The sequence below is a fragment of the Rhinolophus sinicus genome, chromosome 5 (assembly GCF_057876585.1).
Source record: "Rhinolophus sinicus isolate RSI-liver-muscle chromosome 5, RSI-T2T, whole genome shotgun sequence".
Classification (NCBI taxonomy): Eukaryota; Metazoa; Chordata; class Mammalia; order Chiroptera; family Rhinolophidae; genus Rhinolophus; species Rhinolophus sinicus.
Genome location: NC_142505.1, coordinates 5,986,162 through 5,995,456, shown reverse-complemented (window position 1 = coordinate 5,995,456; position 9,295 = coordinate 5,986,162). Strand labels below are relative to the sequence as shown.

The 9,295-nt window shown below is 57.0% G+C and overlaps 1 protein-coding gene across 9 annotated transcripts in view; it reads right to left on the bottom strand.

The window, feature by feature from the left end:
- Nucleotides 1-2,247: 2,247 nt before the first annotated feature.
- Nucleotides 2,248-9,295, bottom strand: part of CACNA2D2 (calcium voltage-gated channel auxiliary subunit alpha2delta 2) — a 134,337-nt gene continuing 127,289 nt past the window's right edge. For 3 of the 9 annotated variants that reach the window (XM_074312275.2, XM_074312276.2, XM_074312280.2), the window contains 15 exons: nucleotides 7,514-7,611; nucleotides 7,236-7,326; nucleotides 7,066-7,128; nucleotides 6,859-6,962; nucleotides 6,503-6,601; nucleotides 6,302-6,390; nucleotides 6,047-6,097; nucleotides 5,744-5,815; nucleotides 5,493-5,645; nucleotides 5,298-5,350; nucleotides 5,129-5,184; nucleotides 4,848-4,974; nucleotides 4,616-4,724; nucleotides 4,446-4,535; nucleotides 4,040-4,326 (listed from right to left, as the gene is read on the bottom strand). In XM_074312275.2, coding sequence (XP_074168376.1) covers nucleotides 4,186-4,326; nucleotides 4,446-4,535; nucleotides 4,616-4,724; nucleotides 4,848-4,974; nucleotides 5,129-5,184; nucleotides 5,298-5,350; nucleotides 5,493-5,645; nucleotides 5,744-5,815; nucleotides 6,047-6,097; nucleotides 6,302-6,390; nucleotides 6,503-6,601; nucleotides 6,859-6,962; nucleotides 7,066-7,128; nucleotides 7,236-7,326; nucleotides 7,514-7,611 — 1,396 coding nt within the window. In that variant the 3' untranslated portion in view covers nucleotides 4,040-4,185. Of the gene's footprint in view, nucleotides 4,327-4,445; nucleotides 4,536-4,614; nucleotides 4,725-4,847; nucleotides 4,975-5,128; nucleotides 5,185-5,297; nucleotides 5,351-5,492; nucleotides 5,646-5,743; nucleotides 5,816-6,046; nucleotides 6,098-6,301; nucleotides 6,391-6,502; nucleotides 6,602-6,858; nucleotides 6,963-7,065; nucleotides 7,129-7,235; nucleotides 7,327-7,513; nucleotides 7,612-9,295 lie in introns of all 9 variants that reach the window. The other 6 variants (XM_074312277.2, XM_074312281.2, XM_074312283.2 and 3 more) reach the window with 5 other exon arrangements.

The window sequence follows — 9,295 nt, the reverse complement described above, 5'->3', positions numbered from 1 at the left end:
CAGGGGTGCTGCGCTTGCGCGCCCCGAGCGGCGGTGGGATGTCCTCTTGGCGTAGGTCTTCCGGCTTCGTGGCATGCTGGGACACCGAGTCCGTGGCCGAAGCTGGAGACAAGCGGAAATCAGACTTCTGGATAGAACTACAAGTCCCAGGAGGCTGTGCGCCCGGCCGTTCCCGCAGGTAGTGAGAGGAGGATGTGCGTGGGAGCTGTAGTTCTCAGGACCGTTTCCGCTGGTTCTCGGGAGGTGGGAGTGGGTGAAGGAGCATCACTAATCTTGGGAAAGCGGCGGGTACCGGCGGCATCACAACTGCAGGCCACACACTTGCTGAATTCCCCTGAAAGAGTGCCTCTTTATGCATGTACATCTGAGTGGGTGTGTCATTGTGGGCAGGTGTGTGGGTAAGAACGTGCACATGCCTAACTCAGGTTGTGTGGGATGTATGGGGCTCGACCCAGGTTGGCATTCTTGCTCTGCCATTTGGTGGCTGCGTAACATTGCCCAACTTCCTGGACTTTGTTGAAACTCAGTTTTATGGACCGAAAAATGGAGGTGATGGCAGGACCCACTGTGAGGGTCCAAGGGGGACCAGAGTGTAAAATGCCAGTTCACTCTGGCTGCTCAGTGAGTGTGCTGCCCACACTACAAGTAAGGTGGAGTTGTGACTCATACTCAGGTCTCCTTTCCACAAAGGAGCGAGGCTGGGCAGCTCTCAGTGACTCACCTCCCCACCACAAACTTCTGATTGCTGAGCCAGAGGAAGAGAGGTCTCCTCACAAACTTGGAAAAGACTGGCTCTGGGTCCCCACTTCACTGCGGCGGTGGCTTCCGGCAGGTTGTGTGCTGTGCAAACTGATTTTTTGTATCTCGAGTTACTTTTTTAAAATGTGCATATTTGACAAACTACATTTATAAAGTGCAGAATCCTTCCTTTCAGCCACTGATCTCAGTACAACTGCCAACGTGTGCTTAACCTTCCAGATTATAAAGCGTGTTGACACCCTTTCATCTTTGTATGGGGTCTGGGTTCCCACTGGATGCCACCCCAGGGTAGGGTTACCAGATTTAGCAAACAAAATACAGGGTGCTCAAATTTGAATTTCAGATAAGCAATGAATAATTTTTTAGTATAAGCATATCCCTAATTTTTTTTAGTACAGTTATGTCTCATGCAGTATTGGGAACATACTAAAAAATATTCATTATCCGAAATTCAGATTTGATTGGATGTTCTGTATTTTATCTGGCAGCCCTACCCCCTGGACCTCTGGGGCCATTGGGGACATGGGGGCTCTCTCAGGGGTTGCTAGTTAGGCATTGCTCTGTGGCCAGCGCCTGCAGAGGAGTGAGGAAAGTTGCCTTTCGTTATTGAGGCCTGGAATGCCCTCCATTTATTTAGCATCTAAGGCCCCCTAGCCACAGGCCTTTGCTAATTTCTTGCTCTTCGCATCTGGGGTGAAAGTATTTCTCCTCTCTAAGTCTTAGTTTGTGCATCTGCAGTATAGGGATAAACTAGGACCCAACTGCAAGGTGGTGGTGACTCAGCTGGCTGCCACTGGTTGAGTGCTGAGCATTGTAAGAGAGTCAGGAGCATTGGGAAACCTCTGCACTGGTGATTATGTCTTTCCCCCTGAAAAGAACTTGAAGGTCACATAGACTAAAGTTGACTATTAAGAGAGTTGAGATTAAAATGAATAAAAGCCTAAGGCTGGCCAGAGGGAGGGCTGAGAGGATTTGCAGAAACTGACTCAGAGTTGGGTTCCAGTGTGAGCAGCAGTGGCCACCGAGAGCACCATGCCTTGAGTCTCCCCTGGGCTGGGAGGGACAGCGGTCATACTTTTAGGTGGACCAGACCCTGGCTTCTCTGGACAGCGGCACTGGGCCCTCAAGCACCAGGTGATGGAGACAGGCCAGGTATTCTCTCTTCACTTTGGGTGGAGGACCTGCCCACTAGACTCTGGGAGTCTGACCTGATGGCCAGATGCATGCCTAAACCCGCATCTCATCTCTCCCAAAGGGGAGGCTTTTTTTTTTTTTTTTTAAGACAGCTTTTCCCAGATGCTTTTGAGAAGATTATACAAGACAGTGGATTAAACTATCTGGCACTTAGGAGGCCCTACACCCACCTGGGACCTGGATTGCTATGGCCTTCACTTCCAGCTAAGTGCTAAGTGGGGCTCTGAGGTCAAGGTCACTTGTCTTCAAGCTACTCAATCGTCACCCAGGGATAGACACAGTAGATGGGAACCATTTGAAGTGAAAATATGAACATTATTTAATAACTGATCTTCTGTAATAAACCATTTGAAAATATTTTACAAGGAATCACACACACAGTATTTTACAAAGTTTCTTAACTTTTTGTCGCTGTTGTTTTTCCGACTTGTCTGTACAAAATAGAACAACAACCGAAAAAAAAGGGCAGAGAAAAGGAAATGGTCCCCCAGTCCCCCACAGATCCCCGAGCCCGAGGTAAGGGGACAGCCAGGTCGGGTGGGTATTGAGAAGGATCAGACCCAGCTGGGGGTTGGACAACTACCTGATGGGAACTGTTTTGTCTGTTTTTCTGTTTTTTAAACTTAAAATATATATTTTTCTGTATATGTTTGATCCTTTTTTATTTTTATATTCTCCATTGAGCACCTGACTACACTACAGTTACACACACGCCCCCGCAAGACATGGCTGGCATCTAGGCTGGGTGTACAGCGTGGGTGCCCACCCTGGCACCAGCAGTGGGCATGGACCATACACACACTGAGAAAGCGACAAGCAACATAACATTAATTAACGGAGCCATTAATTAATGCATCCCCCTCCCCCCTCCTCCCAGTCCATCTGAGCCCCACGGCCACATGCCCCTGCCCTCCGTCCCCCACTGGCCCCCAGGCTGGGATGCCTTTGGGAGAAATGACCAGAATGAATGGTGTGATGTGCCCAGGCCCAGCCTCTGTGTGCACAGAGTGTGTGTATGTGTGGGTATGCATGTGCAAGTGTGTATTCAGCAGGGAGGAGCAGTTTGGCCTCCTGGGGGCAGGGAGTGTGTGTGAGCGGGAAGGAAACGGGAAGTGGGCACAGGCTTGAGTGTGTAAGGGCCAGATTGGGGGTGGGATGGCCCAGCTAGGAGCAATTGAGTCACCCCGCTAAGGCAAAGGGCAATGTCTAGTTCCTCTGCTGAAGGGTGTAGGCAGTGGCATGTGGTCCCACTGGGGACTGACACTATTGAGAAATGGTTACAATGAGCACCTGGGGGCGGGTGAGGGGCATGTAGGGGACACTGGCGGCTAGGGTGGGTCAGAGGGGTCTTCACCCTCTGCCCCAGCATTTGGCACTGTTTGACATTCAGCTTTAGAGATGAAGGACCAGCTGGGCTGCAGGTCACATTAGAGGGGGATGGTGAGCAGGAGATGTAGTGCGCATGTGCCAACCCTCCCATCAACCTCTTGCCCTGTGTAAGGCTTTGTGAGCCCCCACCCTCACCCCACCCCATGGTGTGCATGTCTGTGTTTGTGTGTCCTTTGGGGTATGTCTAATGTGAGTCCAGTTTCTGTTCTCAGGGCTCCAGTTGTGTATGCGGTTGTGTCTCAGCCAGTGTTACTGTCACTGTTTGGACACCTCCAGGGCTTGGGGGAGGGAGAGAAGGATGAAGGCCTGAGAGGGGCAGGAGTCCATTGGGAGGCTGTCCCGGAACCTCTCTCCTGCTAAGACTTAAGCTGGGATGGACAGGCCTCAAACTGCCCGCCTCAACGTCCTCAATTATTCCCAGGGAATCCAGATTTGGTCCTAGGTGGGGCAGAAGGGACAGGTTAGAAGAGTCCAGGGGGGTAGGGCCTAGTTCTCCCACACAAAAGGAGTGTCCAGGCAGGGTGGGCATTGAGGCCTGGTTTGGCACCAGTACTGTGTCTTCCCTGTCCCAGCCCTGGGGATGGGTGAGTCCAGTGGAAATGAGGGCTCTGGGGACACTTTGACAGTTCAGCAGCAGATGTGACTTGGGGGCCAAAGATCTGCGGCGCCCTCTTGTGGGATCCCCCCACCCGCGCACACACACTCCAAGGCTGACTTGTGGGGCCTGGTGTGTCCGGGTTCAGGTCCTTCAGTAAAGGAGGGGGTGAGGATCTAAGGTGGGGAGTGTGGGGCAGGGCGCAGGGGAGAGGCGGGGAGGCCTGGGGAGGGGGCGGGAGGGGGTGCTCAAGGGCGGTGCGAGGCGTGGGCGTGGACTTGAGGCTGCGGCCGGGGAGGCAGGCCCAGGAGGAGCAGCAGCTGCAGAGACACCAAGACACCCAGCGACGGCGGGAAGGAGGCTCCGCGGCCGCAGTCTGAGGTATCTTCCTGCGGGAAGAGAGAGGGAGCTGGTCGCCCTGGGCGCGCCGGGTTAGGGGAGGGCACAGGGCCGCGCCAGCCCTCGGGGAGGGGAGCGGGTGACAGGTCCACCGGCCCTGGCCCCTCACCGTCGCGTTGTAGTCGAAGCAGATGTGCGGACCTCTCCGGTATCTCGGTCTCTGGACCAGTTCGCACTGCTCCGGGCCGTCCGCTGGGCATGGGTGGGGAGTCAAGGAGGCGGCGGCGGCACGGAGGGGGCGCGCGGAGGGGAGGGGGCGGGGGGCCGGGGCAGGATACAGTGCGTCTCCTTCTGGAGCAGTCGGCCGGCCTCACACTGGCTGCACAGCGGCTTCTCGGCCACCACGAAGAGAAGGTTGGTGTTGGTCAATCTCTGAGCGTGGAACAGCCTGGGGGCGGCACAGAAAGGCGGGGCATCGAGGTTCCCACCACCCCTCCGTCCAGGCCCCGCCCCGTGGCCCTGCCCCCAGCCCTCCCCCTCCCCCGCCCTCCAGTCCCGCTCCCACCAGCACCTGGAGCAGTTTCCGCAGTCGATGATGGCGTTGTAGGAGGCGTTCACCGACCCGAAGTAGTACTGGGTCTGTTTCATGACGCAGCTGCTCTCGCGCGCCTCGGGGTTGCCCTCGGCCTCCGCGGGATCTGCGAGGGCCCAGAGCGCCTCAGCCCCACCCCTACACCCTGGAACCTCTCGGGCCTCTGCTGCTCTCAGCCTAAGTCCCGCCCTCCCTTTGGGGTCGGTCTCTGGGTAGACAGGGGAGGAGTTTTGACAAGGGGCCTCCAAAGCCCTACCTACCTGCCTGGAACCAGCTGTGGTAGATGAGGCCATAGAGAAGCTGCTGGAACAGGGACCTGCAGGGCATGGGTCACCGAGTGGGAGTGGTCAACAGAGGCCAGTGACCTGCCCCACTTCACTTGAGACCTCCCGGCCAGAGAGCACCCTCCCTGACACCAGTGGGACTCACCAGGCTGCAGCTGAGGTCCACCAGGCCAGGTTAAGGAAGTCTGCAATGGTGGGCTGAAGTAGAAAGAGGGGGCACGGGCTGCCACTTCTACCCCTGGACCCGGTCACCCCCACCCCTCTGGTCAGAGGTGGGAGGCCATCTGGGGGCAGGTCTCCCAGCCCTCTCACCTCCGGGCCAGGCATTGCTGGGACTCACCACAAAGATGCCCCGCGGTGCCGCACCCAGATTGCCTGGGGGCTGGGGGGCACAGGCCGCCTGATAGTCGTAGGACTCCTTGCGGGTGTAGAAGGAGTTATTGTAGAGTGCCAGCATCAGGTTGGCATCCACCTCACTGAAGAACCTGCCCACCTGGGGATACCGGGAGGGAATAGTAATCACAGGGCTGGCAGTGCCATGCCCGCAGAAGGCTCAAACCCGGACCCTTCTCCCCTCTTCCTGATCCTCACCTGGTCCCACTGATGGTTCTGGTTTGACAGCACCAGGAATCCCCCGTCATCAATGAGGACACAGAGAAGGTCCTGAGAGGTGGGGAAGGGGAAGGAAGATGGAGAGGGGCCCGGGCCCAGAACTTCCTCCCTAGACCCTGGCAATCCAGTGGTTGAGTGAAGGGTGCACCACTTCCCCCAGTTCTGGTAAAGCTGTGAATTCAGGGTGGGGTGTTGAGACCCACAGGCCAAGGGATGGGCTAGGAGTTGCACTTGGGACTAAGAAGTGGGGGTGGGGTACGCTGGGGTTCAGGGTACATGTACCTCATTGTTGACCTCGCAGTCCATCTCACAGTGGCTGTTGGGGCCGCACTGCTGGGCAGAGAGCAAAGACCATAAGGTGCCCACTGGCTTTCCGCCCTCCCATCACCCATCATCCATCTGGGTCCCCAGGCCTTCTGCAACAGCCCTTGCCTCCCCATAGGCACGAGCGCCACTCTGAGTGGAAGGGTTGGTAGGGGTTCCTGGGGACTCCAGAACGGGTACTGTCGGGCACTGCCCCCATCCCTGCAAAAGTACCTTCTGAGGCTGGTCCTGGTGGGTACGGTTGCTGGCTAGCACCTTGAACTTCTCAGCCCAGGCCTCTAGGTCCAGCTTAACACCCACCACTACGGGGGAGAGCAAGGGATTATCAATGCCCACCTGCCTGGCGGCACCGTGCCCAGGCACTCACCTGCTGGCCTCAGGGTGTCTCTCCCGATCTCTGCCCTGGGCACTCACCTGCTGGCCTCAGGGTGCGTCCGCCCAGGTTGAGCTCCACAGCTGTGCTGACGAGAATGCCTACCGTGTCATTCTCCAGCTCCAGGGGCCTTAACAGGGCTGGGGGTGGGGGTGGGGGGGTAGTCAGTCAGGAGGAGGGCTTGGCAGCCACACTGACCACTCTATGCTGAGCCCTGCTGACCCAGGGGCCCAAGTCAAGGCTGAGCCCAGCCTAAGCACCCAGCACCCAGCATAGTGTTTGGCACAGCTTTGCCCTCTCTTCTCATCTGTCCCTGTCTCAGCCAGCCTGGTATTTGAGAGGTGCCTCAGAGAGCAGAGCCCAGCCCTGGCTGAGCTTTCCTTGGGAGGACACTCACCATCCTGGGGTGGGGGCTTGAAGACATAGCCACGGTTATCCAGGCTGCGGCGGTAGAAACTGGCATTGAAGGGCTCAGGGTTCTCTGTCCAGTCCTCAGCTGCCCTGGTTGCCAAAGACAGGCAGAGGTTGATGGAAGGGGTAGCTTATGGTGGCCAGTGGTCCCAGGGAGTGGCAGGGTGTTGGGACAGTGGGGTAGGTCACTTACTTGTTGGGGAATACACGAGTGATGCCACCATCAGTGGCGGCAAACACGGCCAGAAGGCTGTACCTGGGGGCAGCAGGAAGGTGAGGTCACAGGCCTGCCTTCTGTAGGGTAGGGCCAGGGCCCCTGGGCCCCTCCCAGCCTCCTGCCCCCCCATGCTGGGCAGTGCCTACGTGTTGAGATCCTGGTCCCGCCACACGCGCTCTACCAGCTGCTGTGTGATGCCCGTGTCCAAGATCAGGTTGTGCAGAAGGAAGTTGTTGCCTGGAACAGGAGGGTAGGGGTGGAGGGGGCATTTTCTTGTGGCTCCCTGCCCACTCACCCCCGCCCCTCAAGGCTCCAACAGGAGCCTTCCCCTGACCTGGCCCAGGCACTACCCGTAGCTCTGGCCTGCGGATTCCCACAGCTGCCCATTCCCTGGGTCCCTCGAGGCTGCCCACCAGGCACTCACACTGCTTGGAGTCTGGAGTCACTTTCTCCATGAGCTCAATGAAGTTTCTCAGGAACTCGGTATTGTTGTCTGAGGCATTAAGGTCCTTGCAGTACTCTCTGGGGGTGGGGGTGAGAAGAGCGGGCTGGGGTGCTGGGCAGAGCAGAGGCTCGAGGCTTCCCAGCAGGTCCGCCTGGCTGTTGGCTGAGCAGCCCAGGCCTCAGGGAGGGGCAGGTGTGTTCTTATAGGCTGCAGCCACGAGGCGCCTGGCAGGCTCCCAGAGCTCAGGAGGGGCAGAGCGGACAGGAGAATGAGGGTCTGCTTCCTCTACTCTGGTAGGTTCTCCCTCCTCGGCTTGACCCTGCAGAGCCTCCCACCTCCCCTGTGTCTGGGAGGCCCTCCTAGCGGGCTCACCCACCTGTATGTGGTAGTGGTCCCTGGGCACAAGGTGGGCGGAGCCCCAGAACTGGCTTAGTGAACCGAGTCTAAGACCTCAACCTACGCTCCTCCTGCTGCTTCCTGGCTGTGTGCCGTTGGACAACTCACTCAAGCTCTCTGAGCCTGTTTTTCTCATCACACCACAGAGGATGTCAGGAAGTCAGTGGGAACATATGGCTCCTCGGGCTGGCTATTCCCTTTGCCTGGGATGCTCTTGCCCCAGAGGTGGACAGGCCAAATCCCTCACCTCAAGGCCCTCACAGGGCTCAGAGGGCATGGGGGCGATGGGGCATTTGGAGGCCTGCTTGGGCTCTACTGCCCAAGAAGTCTCGGCGAGTAGTCCTTCTACCCTGGTAGATCGAGCTGTCTCTCCTGCGCAATTCCTCACTCATACCCCTGCCACCAGAGACCTCTCCACTGGCCCGTACGGCAGCAACTTTGTGGGAATTTTAAAAATGTGCTGCTTTGGGGCAGCCGATTAGCTCAGTTGGTTAGAGCGCGGTGCTCTTAACAAGGTTGCCGGTTCGATCCCCACGTGGGCTACTGTGAACTACGCCCTCCACACCTAGATTGAAACTACTTGACATGAAGCTGATGGGTCCTGGAAAAACACACTTAAATAAATAAAAGTTAAGAAAAAAATGTGCTGCTTCCCCAGGCTCTGCTAGGGCCCACAGCTTGGTGAGAGCACCTGAGACTGGGTCTCAGCTGCATTTGCTCCCTGGCCCCCAGTGCCTTTGTGCAATGCACAGCTTGTACTTGTGTGGGGAGGACACACTTGATACACCCAGAGTGACACCCACACAGCTGAGCTGGAGATCCTTGAGATCCGGGTCACTTGCAGTCCCCCCATATATGCATTTATATTTGTGGGTTACTTTATTCACTCACCCAACATGTATTTATTGAGCTCTCCTGAGCCAACGACACAGAAATGACAAAAACAAACACAGTCCCTGTCCTCAGTGGGTAGGGTCTTGTAGACCACACAGGCTTTTTCCCACATTTCTACAGTCACTGATGTACGCAGCCCACCCCACATTTATACTGCAACTCTTAGAAACGCTCACAATGACTCACAAATACAAACACACCATCTACGAGAGTCACAGAGAGATTTGTGGGTGCATGCACGCACGTGCACACACGGAGGTCAGGAGAGTCCAGAGCCCCCGTGTGGTGCCTGAGAGTGCCCGTGGGTCTCTGGTAGCTGCACCCACCTGCCCTCATCCAAAGCCCAGGTTACAGGGGAGGGCTTTCCCACCTGGGGGCCCGCCAGGCTCCTCAGACGTGGGCCATCAGGCAGAGGGTGTGCACATGAGGATGTGTGCGCGCTAACTGCTCGAGGAGATGCTGCAGGCCTGG